Below are 17351 nucleotides of genomic sequence, written 5' to 3'. Positions count from 1 at the left end.
AATGCTTGCTTCAACTTGTACAATTGGTGTCGATAACGATCAGCCGTGACAGTCTCGTGCGGATTTAACAGCTCATAGTACACTATCCCACCAAATACAGAGCATTACTTTTGAACCGTGAATATTGCGTCTCGGAGTGGATGTTGATGGTTCGCCTGGATCCACCCATGATTTTCCGCGTTTCGGATTATCAAAATAGATCCACTTTTCATCCCCAGTAACAATCCGAGACAAAAGACTCTTCTTTTTTTGCCTGGCGATCAACGAAATGCAAGTGTTCAAATGGCACTTTCCGATAATTCATGTCGCACCCATTTCCCTTCTTTCTGAATTTTTCTCATTTCATGTAAATGTTTCGTAACTGTTGTACGATCAACATTTAATGCTCTGGCAAGTTCTGAAGTGGATCGTGTTGGATTGTCGTCCAATAATGCTTGCAAGTCTGCATTTTTAAGCTTTCTTGGTTGTCCCGAGCGTTCTTTGTCCTTCACATCAGTATCACCACTTTTAAAGCGTCTAAACCAGTATTCACACGTCTTAATTTATGGTGATTCTGCGTCACCATAAGTTTCCACAAGAATTCTATAACCGTCAGCCGCAGTTTTCTTTTGATTAGAAAACAAAAGCAACGCATGTCGAAAATGCTCTTTCGGAAGTTGCATTTTTACGATGATATAAACGCGACTGTGATTGCATCTATTGCTATAATGCTACTAAATGTCATGGATAATGTCAACACTGTAAGAAAGAACAATTATCGGAAACAGCTATTGGAACAAACTGACACTACAGCCATCTGTTGCAAAACCCTCAAAACTAAATCACACTCCTAATAATTCTCCACAATTCAGCGGACATTCTATCGCACATACACAACTTTTTCAATTTTTTTACAGCTTCAAAGAAATTTGTACTGTTGTTAAAACCCACCAACTGCTTAGTGCTAGTGCCATAAGTCGCGAGTTTATCATCCAACTCTGCTGGACAGACGACCCGAGGAAGCGCCTTAACAACGGCTGGGCCGCGACAGCACATCTCCGTGTTCTGCAAACTGCTCTTCTCTACGAAGAAACGAAGATCGTCGGTCTGCGATCCACCTCCCGTGAGCCTCGGTGAATCTGCAGTGTCGAGCAGTCATTCATTAAATGAGATAATTCATTAACAAGATTCATTATTTGCCTTTGACAAATGAAGTAAGTGATTAACAAGTATAATGGAATCATCATTTCTATTATCATTTTTTGACGACCAAATTGTATCTAATAAAGTTTTTTAAATAATTTATACACGTTTTCGTACCGCATGCGGTTCCTGTAGTTGGCGACAGACTATCAGTGAACTGCGATTGAAGGCAATGTCGGCATTGACAATAAGCGTCGCCCTGAAGCTGTGTACTGACATACGAGCAAGGGGGCAACGATGGCGACGTCGGCGGCGAAGACAGAGTAGCACCTGGACAAGCGTAACAGCAAGTAGTGCGTCTAGTCACCAGCTGATTCAAAGTGGCCAACTGACGACTCAACTCCGTGTTCTCTTTGACAATTATACGCATCTCGGCTTGGAGACCGCATACCTTCCTTTGCAAGCTCTCGAGGGCGGTGTCCTTTTCTAGCAGGGCCTCCTCTAATTTGTACCTATTCGCGGGACAACGCAGCTTTCCATTTAGCTTTGAATTTTCTCTCTTTTACTTCAAGACTTAACGAGATTGACGGAACATTTGCCCAAAATATTCTTAAACTATCTTTCAAGTTCATTCAGTGATAAATTGCGATTTTAACGTGCACGTTTAACTCATTTCCATAAAATCGGCATACCGCGAGACCGGGTTACGTGTGAATGTCGTACGGTTGACGTGCTTCGTGAAATTGTCGCCGAGAGAACTATTCAACTTTCTTTATTCGTTCTTCTACTATTTACTACCGTTATAAAAATAGCTGTCGAAATTAAATTTTGTATGTGTACATATATATCGAGTACTCCAAAAGAATTGATCGAAATCTCTCAATGCGTTTGGAACTTGTGACATACAAGAAATATGTGAACATACTTTCCACCTTCCAGTTGTGCGTTTTCTTCGATCAACTTTTCCTGCATCGTTAGGGACTCTGTTAGCTTGCCAGTTAAACTTTCAAAGCACCTGTCTCTCCCTTTCCGCTCGCTATCCGCTACCACGATCTGTGGAAGTAGGCTTTCCCTACTTTCCGCAGAGCCGCAAACAATTATTCTTGGCAGCCTAATTTCCCGAAGACAGAAATACATAATCAAAAATATATATCTTGCTATCGACTAACCGAAGAACGAGAAAAGAGCCGTACGAGTGAAGAAGCGCACTTACTTATCTTCGGGATACTCTATTCGCGGCAACTCGAAACGATCTTTCTCTGAGATTGCTATAGGCGGTTCCTCCTCAAATTCTTTTTCTTTCTTAATTTCTATCTCGCCGGTTAAATCTTCGATCTGTCCTATTTCTTTCCGCGTCTACGATAGATTTAGCGTGTCTTTATTATTTTATATCTGACTGACACCACCATTGAATTGTATATCACAAATCGATCAAGGAGATTATATGTAATCTAGCGGAAATTATGTTCGATGTATCTATCTTTCCATTGTACTTTTTGAACTTTCTGCGTCAGCTGCTCGAGTTGGGCCACTTTCGACATGAGAGCATCCTGCTTCTCTCGAATGATCAGTGTGTCCTCTTCCGTTAATTCGGGCTTCTATTAAAGAATATTACAAATTATTGAAATAATAAAATAATCATATTAAAATAGCCACGATGTATTAGGGGTGTGATTTAGTTTTGAGGGTTTTTTTGCTCAAAAGCGCATGTATTTAAATATGATAATGAATGAATGCCTTAATCAAAATATTTTCCTTTGTTTTCTATAACTTTTTCCCATCTTTCTGGCACGAGATGGATTCCGCGACGATCAAATGACTCTTCTTTTCAGTTGATCCATTCGTCGACGAATTTTCGCACTTCTTCGAAATTATGAAAGTGTGTATCCTCTAAAGCGTGTTGCATCGACCAGAACAAATAATAATCGCATGGAGCGATGTCCGGAGAATACGCGGGGTGCGGTAAGACTTCCCATTCAAGCTCTAATAGTGTTTGTTTCACTGATAACGCAACGTGAGGTCGAGCGTTGTCACGAAGAAGAATCACTTTCCGTCGGTTACTCGCAATTGGTGGTCGTTTTTGGTCCAATGCTTGCTTCAACTTGTACAATTGGTGTCGATAACGATCAGCCGTGACAGTCTCGTGCGGATTTAACAGCTCATAGTACACTGTCCCACCAAATACAGAGCATTACTTTTGAACCGTGAATATTGCGTCTCGGAGTGGATGTTGATGGTTCGCCTGGATCCACCCATGATTTTCCGCGTTTCGGATTATCAAAATAGATCCACTTTTCATCCCCAGTAACAATCCGAGACAAAAGACTCTTCTTTTTTGCCTGGCGATCAACGAAATGCAAATGTTCAAATGGCACTTTCCGATAATTGATGTCGAACCCATTTCCCTTCTTTCTGAATTTTTCCATTTCATGTAAATGTTTGGTAACTGTTGTACGATCAACATTTAATGCTCTGGCAAGAGATGGATTCCACCACGATAAAATGACTCTTCTTTCGAGTTGATCCATTCGTCGACGAATTTTCGCACTTCTTCGAAATTATCAAAGTGTGTATCCTCTAAAGCGTGTTGCATCGACCGGAACAAATAATGATCGCATGGAGCAATGTCCGGAGAATACGCGGGGTGCGGTAAGACTTCCCATTCAAGCTCTAATAGTGTTTGTTTCACTGATAACGCAACGTGAGGTCGAGTGTTGTCACGAAGAAGAATCACTTTCCGTCGTTTACTCGCAATTGGTGGTCGTTTTTCGTCCAATGCTTGCTTCAACTTGTACAATTGGTGTCAATAACGATCAGCCGTGACAGTCTCGTGCGGATTTAACAGCTCATAGTACACTGTCCCACCAAATACAGAGCATTACTTTTGAACCGTGAATATTGCGTCTCGGAGTGGATGTTGATGGTTCGCCTGGATACACCCATGATTTTCCGCGTTTGGGATTATCAAAATAGATCCACTTTTCATCCCCAGTAACAATCCTAGACAAAAGACTCTTCTTTTTTGCCTGGCGATCAACGAAATGCAAATGTTCAAATGGCACTTTCCGATAATTCATGTCGAACCCATTTCCCTTCTTTCTTACTTTTTCCATTTCATGTAAATGTTTGGTAACTGTTGTACGATCAACATTTAATGCTCTGGCAAGAGATGGATTCCACCACGATAAAATGACTCTTCTTTCGAGTTGATCCATTCGTCGACGAATTTTCGCACTTCTTCGAAATTATCAAAGTGTGTATCCTCTAAAGCGTGTTGCATCGACCGGAACAAATAATGATCGCATGGAGCAATGTCCGGAGAATACGCGGGGTGCGGTAAGACTTCGCATTCAAGCTCTAATAGTGTTTGTTTCACTGATAACGCAACGTGAGGTCGAGTGTTGTCACGAAGAAGAATCACTTTCCGTCGTTTACTCGCAATTGGTGGTCGTTTTTCGTCCAATGCTTGCTTCAACTTGTACAATTGGTGTCAATAACGATCAGCCGTGACAGTCTCATGCGGATTTAACAGCTCATAGTACACTGTCCCACCAAATACAGAGCATTACTTTTGAACCGTGAATATTGCGTCTCGGAGTGGATGTTGATGGTTCGCCTGGATCCACCCATGATTTTCCGCGTTTCGGATTATCAAAATAGATCCACTTTTCATCCCCAGTAACAATCCGAGACAAAAGACTCTTCTTTTTTGCCTGGCGATCAACGAAATGCAAATGTTCAAATGGCACTTTCCGATAATTGATGTCGAACCCATTTCCCTTCTTTCTGAATTTTTCCCATTTCGTGTAAATGTTTGGTAACTATTGTACGATCAACATTTAATGCTCTGGCAAGTTCTGAAGTGGATCGTGTTGGATTTTCGTGCAATAATGCTTGCAAATCTGCATTTTCAAGCTTTCTTGGTTGTCCCGAGCGTTCTTTGTCCTTCACATCAGTATCACCACTTTTAAAGCGTCTAAACCAGTATTCACACGTCGTAATTGATGGTGATTCTGCGTCACCATAAGTTTCCACAAGAATTCTATAACCGTCAGCCGCAGTTTTCTTTTGATTAAAAAACAAAAGCAACGCATGTCGAAAATGCTAAAGAGCTTTCGGAAGTTGCATTTTTACGATGATATAAACGCGACTGTTATTGCATCTATTGCTATAATGCTACTAAATGTCATGGATAATGTCAAGACTGTAAGAAAGAACAGTTATCGGAAACAGCTATTGGAACAAACTGACACTACAGCCATCTGTTGCAAAACCCTCAAAACTAAATCACACTCCTAATAATAAATACGAAAAGCCCCTGATATTTACCTCTGACATTTCCTGGACTTCACGCTTCAGCTGTTGGATCTCGTTCGCCAATACAACGCATGTCTCATTCATTATTCTCAATTGTTCGATTATTGCAGCAGGTAAGGAGGGCACACTGATCTCACTGATGAGTGAATCTGGGTGTCTTACAGAGTAGTCTATAGAGTCTAGCTCATCTGGAACATGGAATATCGTACCTGTAGTAATTTTCTATTTTAATATTTTAGGTGTAGTCACATTATGTACAATGTGTTGCGACCTACCTTTGCCAACATCAGATAGATAAGCATAAAACGGAGTTTCTTCATACTCGTCTCTTTTATATGCATCCTTTTTGACGGTAACACCTTCGTCTTTATCCGCATTCAGGGAATCGATTTTGTCTTCTGCAAGATCCCTCGCAACAGGTGTCTCGTCTACTGGTTCCTCCTTTACTGGTTCCTCCTTTACTGGTTCCTCCTTTACTGGTTCCTCTTGTTGTTCTTCCGTTGGCGCTTCGCCCTCATTTTCGGCCATGTTTCTGTATATATTATTGTGCACGAATACAACGTTTTACGATGAATATAGATAGATATAAGAATTAGGAGCTACGGAAATGGATTATTACATTATTATTAAATGATTTTCCTGATTTTGAATTGATTCGTTTCGTTGTAGTCCCCACGTAGAATTTGATACGTTTGTCTCAAACGTTTTGCTTGGTTTTGCGTCCTCTTCAATTTCTATTCCGTTGTATCCTTCATACTGAAAAATTTAATGATTTTGTTAAACGAAGTTACTGTACGAGGAAAGTTTAATTTTTGTTCTTTTATCTTTTAATAACGAACACATCAGTCATCGAATTACTGATTCATTTCAAAATGCAAAAATATGAGTCAAGCAATTGGTCGAACAATTAGGAATTAAATTAATAATGCGACAAAATAGCGTACGATTTTAAGAATACGCGACTCGAGATTTGTCTTTGGCCAGAAGGATTGTAGAAATAGTGTCTCTACAAGTGGTTCCGATTTCGTGGTAATGTTGGATCCTCTGACGGTTTTCTCCTTATAATAATCAAACGCTAATGGATACGCATCGCGTAAATCGAGGAGCTTCTTTAAGTCGAAGAGAGATTCTAGCGAACCAAACGCGTCTTTCTTTAAGCGTGATGTATTGCCACGATCGTCCTGCTGAAGCTTTGGATGGATACGTTTCGCACTTCGTCCCTTCGAATCGTGGATGCTCCTCGCCTTAATCAGGAAACGTTCTTGCGCATGTTTTTGGTAATGTTTTTGCGAAGGAGAATGGTTTCTTGCACACGGCCGTCGCTTCTGTGATAACAGCAATTTTCAAAAATATTTTTTTATATTTTTATTTAATAATTATTCCAAACTGTGCATGTCTTATATTCTTTGTACTGATAATCTATTGGAAAAAATTATAAACGTGTAAAATGAGAAAAACAATACAAATTAAATAGATTAAAATATAAATATATTAAAGATAAATTAAAATTATTATCATTATTATTACACGTGTGCATAGACACACATGTTTTATGAAGACCACGCACACAAATATATTTTTTTACAAACGTTAATTTTACCTTCATACTTTTACCTTCGATTGCACCGTCCTTTGCTCACGGCTGGATAAAATATAAGGATATGTATATTTATGCAGTACTGAATAACCTGCAAGAGCCTTCGGATTTTCCGTGAGAAAATTACGGGTTATCAAATTGCGTCCGGCAATTTGAATATATTCGGAAAGTATTGTTTTGTGAGTTTATTGGAAGAGCTGCAAAAGAAAATATATTAATTGTGACAAGAAATTAAAATAGCACATATAAAATTACTATCGTATATTCCACTCACTTCAAAATATTTCAAAATTCTTTTCACTAAATTGCATAACGCGCGCGTCAATTATTATTTTATTCCAGGATATTGTGCATAGTGTGTACTTGAATCTTATCGGCTGTTTTTTATAAAAATATCAATGAGGTAATACATAAATATAATTTCTTTAATGAAAAATAAGTGAAATCAATTTTATGAAAAGTAATGTGGAAAAAGGAATGTACAAATTTTCGACTTATTATTAATAGATATATAAATTAATTCAGAGCCTTTAGTTTTACCTTTATTGAACTAAAATTTCAATTTAAATTCTTTAAATTTCAATAATTAAGAAACGTTCTTCTATAATTTGCTGCTTTATTTTATGAATATACAGGGTGTTTCCTCTAACTGTATCACTTAGAATATCTCTGCTTCCTTTGATGATATGAAAAAAGTCAAAGGACGAAAATTGTTCGATTCAAAGAGACTGGTACTCTGGTAAGAAAATTATTTTTTTTAATGTGACCTTTCACAAGATATCAAGGTCATGAACATTTTTTTAAATGAGATGGTATATTTTCCTTAACGAAATGATGTAGCTTGTAAAAAAACAAATTCAACCATACAGAATATGTTGACCTTCAAATGACTTTGAACCACAAAAATCACGTTTAGGAAAAGAAACTCTATTGTATAACTACAAAGATATACCTTTTTTACAGAAGTTCGAAATGATCACCGTTTACTTCCACACACTTTCGAATTCGATGAATAAACGATTGTTTTACGTTTTTGAGAGATTCCGGAGTAATTGAGGTGCACGCACGCTGAATTCTTTCTCGCATATCTTCAGGTGTTGTCAGAATATCGCGATAAACTTCATTTTTTAGGTGTCCCCAAAGAAAAAAATCAAGAGGCGTTAGATCTGGTGATCGAGCCGGCCAAGAAATTCTCCACCACGTCCAATCCAGCGATCAGGAAATGATTCGTTGAGTATGTTCCGTACAAATGAAGTTTACCGCGATATTCCGACAACACCTGAAGATATGCGAGAAAGAATTCAGCGTGCGTGCACCGCAATTACTCCGGGATCTCTCAAAAACGTAAAACAATCGTTTATTCATCGAATTCGAAAGTGTGTGGAAGTAAACGGTGATCATTTCGAACATCCGTAAAAAAGGTATATCTTTGTAGTTATACAATAGAATTTCTTTTCCTAAACGTGATTTTTGTGGTTCAAAGTCATTTGAAGGTCAACATATTCTGTATGGTTGAATTTGCTTTTTTACAAGCTACATCATTTCGTTAAGGAAAATATACCATCTCATTTAAAAAAATGTTCATGACCTTGATATCTCGTGAAAGGTCACATTAAAAAAAATAATTTTCTTACCAGAGTACTAGTCTCTTTGAATCGAACAATTTTCGTCCTTTGACGTTTTTCATATCATCAAAGGAAGCAGAGATATTCTAAGTGCTACAGTTAGAGGAAACACCCTGTATATTACGTACTTTCTGACAAAATTCCTTACAAGGAACCTTACAAAAACCGAATATATCCGAAGAGTGACGAAATGAACCGAAGTGCCTATTCCTTTATGATTAATTTCCACTACCCCTATAACCCATATTTACGAAAATTTCACGAAAGAGATGATTACAAATTAGCTAAAAAAACTCGGCAACGAGTCTTTACTATATTTCTTTAAAAAGTAACGAAGTAATACAACTCAACAGAACTTCATTTTGAAGTAGTAGATCTCAACAGCGAAGCGAACAAGATTTTTTGGAGCACTTGACGGCGGATTGGAAGAATATTTATTTACGCATTATAGCTGTGTGGTTACAAATGATATGATTGGTGAATAATGTTTAAACGTGTTGCGACCAAAGTACAAAATGCTCCATTCGAAAATAAAAAAGACAATGTTTATATGCGAGGATTTTAATTCTTAGGCAGATCGGTGGAGTGTGGACCTGTGTTGCATAGTTCGACATAGAAATTTAAAAACCAACAAAAGATATGTCTAATCTAATCAGTAACGATCTATTTATGCCATCCATTTTAGATGCTATAAGATACAGTAAGTGCAAATTATTACAATTTTTAGATTAATAAATACATAAATTACACAATTATACGATAAATAATCACATAACCTAACCTAACATGTCCCCTGTTTATTTTGTTTCTGTCGGAGCAAACGACGTTTAAAATGTGATAACATTATTTTATTATCGTAGACCACGTGGAAGTGGAGACAGAAGAGCAACAAGCTGTTCAAATTGATCAAGAACATTCGTATAACGACGATAATGCAGAAAGTAATGACAAAGCTGATGGTGTACCCAAGGGCTCGCAGCAAGGTATTGTTCTGCTATAATAACCATCACATGGAAACCATGCCTCTTTGATGATCAAAAATAATTATACATACATATACATATAAGTATTTGCATTTTAACTAAATGAAGTTAAATACATAGAAGACGCGGTGAGCAGAAATCTGGATGAGTCAGACACGGACTCGGATCAAGCATGCCCAATCTGCATGGAACAGTGGACCAGCGCAGGCGAGCACCGCCTGTGCTGCCTGCGCTGTGGACATTTGTTCGGACACAGCTGCATCCTGCGATGGCTGCAGCATTCCTGCAACAGCACCAATCGCCGTTGTCCACAATGCAACAAGAAGGCCGCGGTGAAACACATCAGAATGTTGTACGCTAAGAAACTGACGACCATCGATACCTCCGAGTACGAGCAGCTGAAGAGGGACTTGAGCAACGCGTCGGCCGAGAAGCAGCGTCTGCACGAGGAGCTATCGCAGTACAACATCCGGCAGAGCGTGTACGAGCAGCAGCTGGCTTGCATGAAGAAACGCATCGCGGACCTGGAGAGCCACCAACGGTCGGAGATCATGGACCACGCGAGTCAGAGTGCCTCGAATCTCTCCGCGAAGAAGTTTCACCTGGAACGGTCCGTAGAAATCTGCAAGGAGGAGGGGTGCCGCGTACTGGACTACAACCCGTGGCACAGGCTTCTCGTTACCTCTCAAAAGTCGTCGAACCACCTGTTCAAGGGATACGGTATAAGGAAGTTCGATTGCGAGTACTTTAACTTGCGGCAGTTCATTTTCCTGCACGCCGACGCTATAAGGGACGTGACGTTCCACTCGACGCAGCAGGAGCTCCTTCTCAGCGTCGGCTTCGACAAGTGCGCGAAGCTGCTGGATGTTCACAACAACACAACGGTGCACACGTACGAGATGCAACACTCGCTCTGGAGCTGTTGCTGGTCGGGTGACAACCCGTACGTCTTTCTAACCGGTACGCAAAACGGTATTATTAACCAGTTCGATATTAGGCAGACTTCCAGTGCCGTTAGCACGTTGGACGGCCACGGCGATAGGTCGCCAGTCGTGTCGATGGCGACGGTGCCGCCAAACCCCGGCAGTGGCGTCAGTAGGGGTGGATTCATAGCGTGTCGCTTGAATTCCTGTTACGCGTACGAAGTCAAGGATTCCGCGTACGTCCCCAAGCAGGTGTTTCTCGAAGGCCCGTTTGTTTGCGTACGCTACGACGAGAGGAATCGCCACTATCTCATATCCTCCCGTCCCAGTGTCAGGCAATCACACGCGAGACACGTAGTGTGTACCATCGAGAAGAGCAGGTCGAACGAAGACGTAATCATGTGTAACGCCGTGCACACGCTTCAAGCGGGTAACTCTCAGCAACTTCTGTCACGGCCGTGTCACTTGTACGCGGACAACGACACGCTAGTCGCGGCACACGTAGAATCAAACAGCACTGTATCATTGTGGAGCGTAGGGAGCGGCAGGCAGCTGCACAGTCTTCCGGTAACGGATCCCGTCTTGGATCTATGTTCCTTCGACGTTAACAATTATTTAGTTCTGGCGACCCTTTCTAAAAAGAGACTTAGACTGTATAATTATGGACAATTAGCTTAAGTAATGAAGTACAAAAATACAGAAAAATACCACACGGTCTGCTACACTGTTTGCTACTTGTGATATTCGCCAGGAGTCCTGATAATATATTATTGATTATTGTATCTTCTTTTTGTGTTGCAGTGATATGTTATATATAGACATGAAAAAACTTTTGTTAAAAACGGAAATATGTGTAAAGATCATTTCAAATAATAATCTATTATTATTTTTCTACAACACATTTTCGTTTCTTTGAAATATTTGAAATCCTGACCAAGTAACGGTACTTTATGAATCAGATATAATTTTTTAACGTATAATGAGGTAATGTTTAATATTGATTTGAAAATGATACATAAAAGACTCTGGCATAATTTATTATTATGATTACAGTTTAAAAACTGTATTAAGAAATATTGATTTTTTGTTTTTCTTTTTATATGCAATTTTTATATCTACTAATTATATCGAATATATTGGGTTGGCCAAAAAGTAATTGCGTTTTTTTCCAATAGACGGACATACATGTCTTGAAATGCAACTAACTTCATTCTAAACCGCAAATTCATTATGTAGGTTAACAACTCACAGTTCAAGCTTGTTTTACAAAAAGAAAGTACACGATTTCGTTAACAATTGTTTGTTTGCCGTCGATTTCAAAATGGAGAATCAAAAAGAACATTTTCGTCATATTTTGTTTTATTACTTCCGAAAAGGGAAAAACGCTGTGCAAGCTCCTAAAAAGTTATCTGATGTATATGGCGAAGATGCTTTAAAACTGCGGCAGTGTCAAAATTGGTTTACTAAATTTCGATCTGGAGATTTTTATGTGAAAGATGCACCACGCTCAGGAAGGCCAATCGAAATTGACGATGACAAACTAAAGGCACTGATCGATTCCAATCGGCGTTTAACGACACGAGAGATTGCTGAGAATCTTAACATATCGAAATCGAGTGTTGAAAACCATTCAAAACGACTTGGATACATTAGTAAGCTCGATATTTGGGTACATGAGCTCAAAGAAATTCACCTCACTAAGCGTATTGACATCTGCGATTCTCTTTTGAAACCTGAGGAAAATGATCCATTTTTGAAACGTATAACAGGCGACGAAACATGGATCGTCTACAACAACGTCAAACGAAAAAGATCGTGGAGCAAGCGTGATGAACCGGCTGAAAGCATTTGAAAAGCGGATATTCACCAAAGAAAGATTACGCTGTCAGTCTGGTGGGACTTTAAAGGTATTGTGTATTTTGAGCTGCTTGCAAGGAATCAAACCATTAATTCAGACGTATACTGTCGTCAACTGGATAAATTAAATGACGCCATCAAACAGAAACGTCGAGAATTGGTGAATCGCAAAGGTGTTGCGTTTCACCATGATAACGCTAGACCACGTACAAGTTTGGTCACTCGTGAAAAATTGTTGCAGCTTGGATGGGATGTGTTAGCACATCCACCATATTCGCCAGACCTGGCACCATCAGATTACCATTCGTTTCGTTCTTTGCAAAACGCCTTGAATGGTAAAACCTTTACTGCTGATGAGGATATGAAATCGTTCTCGGAATTGTTTTTTGCTGAAAAAGATAAGAACTTTTTTGAGCGCGGAATCATGAAGTTGTCTGAAAAATGGCAAAAGATAATCAAACAAAATGGACAATATATTGTTTAATAAAGTTTTTGTTTCCCATGAAAAATTCGCCTTTTATTTATATAAAAAAAACGCAATTACTTTTTGGCCAACCCAATATATGGCGAAGATGCTTTAAAACTGCGGCAGTGTCAAAATTGGTTTACTAAATTTCGATCTGGAGATTTTAATGTGAAAGATGCACCACGCTCAGGAAGGCCAATCGAAATTGACGATGACAAAATAAAGGCACCGATCGATTCCAATCGGCGTTTAACCACACGAGAGATTGCTGAGAATCTTAACGTATCGAAATCGAGTGTTGAAAACCATTCAAAACGATTTGGATACATTAGTAAGCTCGATATTTGGGTACCACATGAGCTCAAAGAAATTCATCTCACTAAGCGTATTGACATCTGCGATTCTCTTTTGAAACCTGAGGAAAATGATCCATTTTTGAAACGTATAACAGGCGACGAAACATGGATCGTCTACAACAACGTCAAACGAAAAAGATCGTGGAGCAAGCGTGATGAACCGGCTGAAAGCATTTGAAAAGCTGATATTCACCAAAGAAAGATTACGCTGTCAGTCTGGTGGGACTTTAAAGGTATTGTGTATTTTGAGCTGCTTGCAAGGAATCAAACCATTAATTCAGACGTATACTGTCGTCAACTGGATAAATTAAATGACGCCATCAAACAGAAACGTCGAGAATTGGTGAATCGCAAAGGTGTTGCGTTTCACCATGATAACGCTAGACCACGTACAAGTTTGGTCACTCGTGAAAAATTGTTGCAGCTTGGATGGGACGTGTTACCACATCCACCATATTCGCCAGACCTGGCACCATCAGATTACCATTCGTTTCGTTCTTTGCAAAACGCCTTGAATGGTAAAACCTTTACTGCTGATGAGGATATGAAATCGTTGTTAGAATTGTTTTTTGCTGAAAAAGATAAGAACTTTTTTGAGCGCGGAATCATGAAGTTGTCTGAAAAATGGCAAAAGATAATCAAACAAAATGGACAATATATTGTTTAATAAAGTTTTTGTTTCCCATGAAAAATTCGCCTTTTATTTATATAAAAAAAACGCAATTACTTTTTGGCCAACCCAATATATGGCGAAGATGCTTTAAAACTGCGGCAGTGTCAAAATTGGTTTACTAAATTTCGATCTGCAGATTTTAATGTGAAAGATGCACCACGCTCAGGAAGGCCAATCGAAATTGACGATGACAAAATAAAGGCACTGATCGATTCCAATCGGCGTTTAACGACCCGAGAGATTGCTGAGAATCTTAACATATCGAAATCGAGTGTTGAAAACCATTCAAAACGACTTGGATACATTAGTAAGCTCGATATTTGGGTACCACATGAGCTCAAAGAAATTCATCTCACTAAGCGTATTGACATCTGCGATTCTCTTTTGAAACCTGAGGAAAATGATCCATTTTTGAAACGTATAACAGGGGACGAAAAATGGATCGTCTACAACAACGTCAAACGAAAAAGATCGTGGAGCAAGCGTCATGAACCGGCTGAAAGCACTTGAAAAGCAGATATTCACCAAAGAAAGATTATGCTGTCAGTCTGGTGGGACTTTAAAGGTATTGTGTATTTTGAGCTGCTTGCAAGGAATCAAACCATTAATTCAGACGTATACTGTCGTCAACTGGATAAATTAAACGATGCCATCAAACGGAAACGCCGAGAATTGGTGAATCGCAAAGGTGTTGCGTTTCACCATGATAACGCTAGACCACGTACAAGTTTGGTCACTCGTGAAAAATTGTTGCAGCTTGGATGGGACGTGTTACCACATCCACCATATTCGCCAGACCTGGCACCATCAGATTACCATTCGTTTCGTTCTTTGCAAAACGCCTTGAATGGTAAAACCTTTACTGCTGATGAGGATATGAAATCGTTCTCGGAATTGTTTTTTGCTGAAAAAGATAAGAACTTTTTTGAGCGCGGAATCATGAAGTTGCCTGAAAAATGGCAAAAGATAATCAAGCAAAATGGACAATATATTGTTTAATAAAGTTTTTGTTTCCCATGAAAAATTCGCCTTTTATTTATATAAAAAAAACGCAATTACTTTTTGGCCAACCCAATATATGGCGAAGATGCTTTAAAACTGCGGCAGTGTCAAAATTGGTTTACTAAATTTCGATCTGGAGATTTTAATGTGAAAGATGCACCACGCTCAGGAAGGCCAATCGAAATTGACGATGACAAAATAAAGGCACCGATCGATTCCAATCGGCGTTTAACGACACGAGAGATTGCTAAGAATCTTAACGTATCGAAATCGAGTGTTGAAAACCATTTAAAACGACTTGGATACATTAGTAAGCTCGATATTTGGGTACCACATGAGCTCAAAGAAATTCATCTCACTAAGCGTATTGACATCTGCGATTCTCTTTTGAAACCTGAGGAAAATGATCCATTTTTGAAACGTATAACAGGCGACGAAACATGGATCGTCTACAACAACGTCAAACGAAAAAGATCGTGGAGCAAGCGTGATGAACCGGCTGAAAGCATTTGAAAAGCTGATATTCACCAAAGAAAGATTACGCTGTCAGTCTGGTGGGACTTTAAAGGTATTGTGTATTTTGAGCTGCTTGCAAGGAATCAAACCATTAATTCAGACGTATACTGTCGTCAACTGGATAAATTAAATGACGCCATCAAACAGAAACGTCGAGAATTGGTGAATCGCAAAGGTGTTGCGTTTCACCATGATAACGCTAGACCACGTACAAGTTTGGTCACTCGTGAAAAATTGTTGCAGCTTGGATGGGACGTGTTACCACATCCACCATATTCGCCAGACCTGGCACCATCAGATTACCATTCGTTTCGTTCTTTGCAAAACGCCTTGAATGGTAAAACCTTTACTGCTGATGAGGATATGAAATCGTTGTTAGAATTGTTTTTTGCTGAAAAAGATAAGAACTTTTTTGAGCGCGGAATCATGAAGTTGTCTGAAAAATGGCAAAAGATAATCAAACAAAATGGACAATATATTGTTTAATAAAGTTTTTGTTTCCCATGAAAAATTCGCCTTTTATTTATATAAAAAAAACGCAATTACTTTTTGGCCAACCCAATATATGGCGAAGATGCTTTAAAACTGCGGCAGTGTCAAAATTGGTTTACTAAATTTCGATCTGCAGATTTTAATGTGAAAGATGCACCACGCTCAGGAAGGCCAATCGAAATTGACGATGACAAAATAAAGGCACTGATCGATTCCAATCGGCGTTTAACGACCGAGAGATTGCTGAGAATCTTAACATATCGAAATCGAGTGTTGAAAACCATTCAAAACGACTTGGATACATTAGTAAGCTCGATATTTGGGTACCACATGAGCTCAAAGAAATTCATCTCACTAAGCGTATTGACATCTGCGATTCTCTTTTGAAACCTGAGGAAAATGATCCATTTTTGAAACGTATAACAGGGGACGAAAAATGGATCGTCTACAACAACGTCAAACGAAAAAGATCGTGGAGCAAGCGTCATGAACCGGCTGAAAGCACTTGAAAAGCAGATATTCACCAAAGAAAGATTATGCTGTCAGTCTGGTGGGACTTTAAAGGTATTGTGTATTTTGAGCTGCTTGCAAGGAATCAAACCATTAATTCAGACGTATACTGTCGTCAACTGGATAAATTAAACGATGCCATCAAACGGAAACGCCGAGAATTGGTGAATCGCAAAGGTGTTGCGTTTCACCATGATAACGCTAGACCACGTACAAGTTTGGTCACTCGTGAAAAAATGTTGCAGCTTGGATGGGACGTGTTACCACATCCACCATATTCGCCAGACCTGGCACCATCAGATTACCATTCGTTTCGTTCTTTGCAAAACGCCTTGAATGGTAAAACCTTTACTGCTGATGAGGATATGAAATCGTTGTTGGAATTGTTTTTTGCTGAAAAAGATAAGAACTTTTTTGAGCGCGGAATCATGAAGTTGCCTGAAAAATGGCAAAAGATAATCAAACAAAATGGACAATATATTGTTTAATAAAGTTTTTGTTTCCCATGAAAAATTCGCCTTTTATTTATATAAAAAAAACGCAATTACTTTTTGGTCAACCAATAAGATCGCTATAGCGACAATCATATTTATTATTGAAAAGAAGCATATTTTAATCTTGAATAGAAAATTCGAAAATCTAGATTCAAATAATCTCGGTGCTATCTCATTAATTTTCTCAGAAGGATTTAGATACAAATTTGTAGCAGGTTCAAAATATTCTTGATTTAAGAATATTGTGAGATCTAAAAGACATCTTATTCTATTCTTCTAAGAGAATTTGTAGAATCTGCACAAAACGGCCAATATTTATGTGTTGCAATCGAAAATCGGGAAGTGTTTCTGTTATTTACAATGAATAAGTGCAAAAGATATGGAAATGTCTTATCTCGAATCTTATTTCTCAAGTAAG

General features: G+C 38.9%; 2 protein-coding genes across 2 annotated transcripts; one reads left to right on the top strand and one right to left on the bottom strand.

The window, feature by feature from the left end:
- Positions 1-816: 816 nt before the first annotated feature.
- On the bottom strand, positions 817-7707 carry LOC105287401 (titin). Its single transcript, XM_026974670.1, has 10 exons — positions 7040-7707; positions 6384-6764; positions 6059-6195; positions 5715-5971; positions 5452-5627; positions 2616-2720; positions 2336-2478; positions 2048-2233; positions 1300-1634; positions 817-1118 (listed from the first exon to the last, which is right to left on the bottom strand). Exons 1-10 carry the CDS (start codon positions 7043-7045, stop codon positions 817-819), a joined length of 2028 nt encoding a protein of 675 aa, XP_026830471.1. The 5' UTR covers positions 7046-7707.
- Positions 7708-8886: 1179 nt separating this feature from the next.
- On the top strand, positions 8887-11466 carry LOC105287210 (E3 ubiquitin-protein ligase RFWD3). The gene is made up of 4 exons (XM_011352721.3): positions 8887-9138; positions 9234-9361; positions 9522-9644; positions 9765-11466. The coding sequence occupies exons 2-4, from the start codon at positions 9301-9303 to the stop codon at positions 11243-11245; spliced, it is 1665 nt and encodes a 554-aa protein (XP_011351023.1). The 5' UTR covers positions 8887-9138; positions 9234-9300; the 3' UTR covers positions 11246-11466.
- The last annotated feature ends 5885 nt before the right edge of the window (positions 11467-17351 follow it).

Source organism: Ooceraea biroi, chromosome 13 (genome assembly GCF_003672135.1).
Source record: "Ooceraea biroi isolate clonal line C1 chromosome 13, Obir_v5.4, whole genome shotgun sequence".
In the NCBI taxonomy this organism is placed as follows: Eukaryota; Metazoa; Arthropoda; class Insecta; order Hymenoptera; family Formicidae; genus Ooceraea; species Ooceraea biroi.
This window is presented reverse-complemented; position numbering and strand designations above follow the sequence as displayed.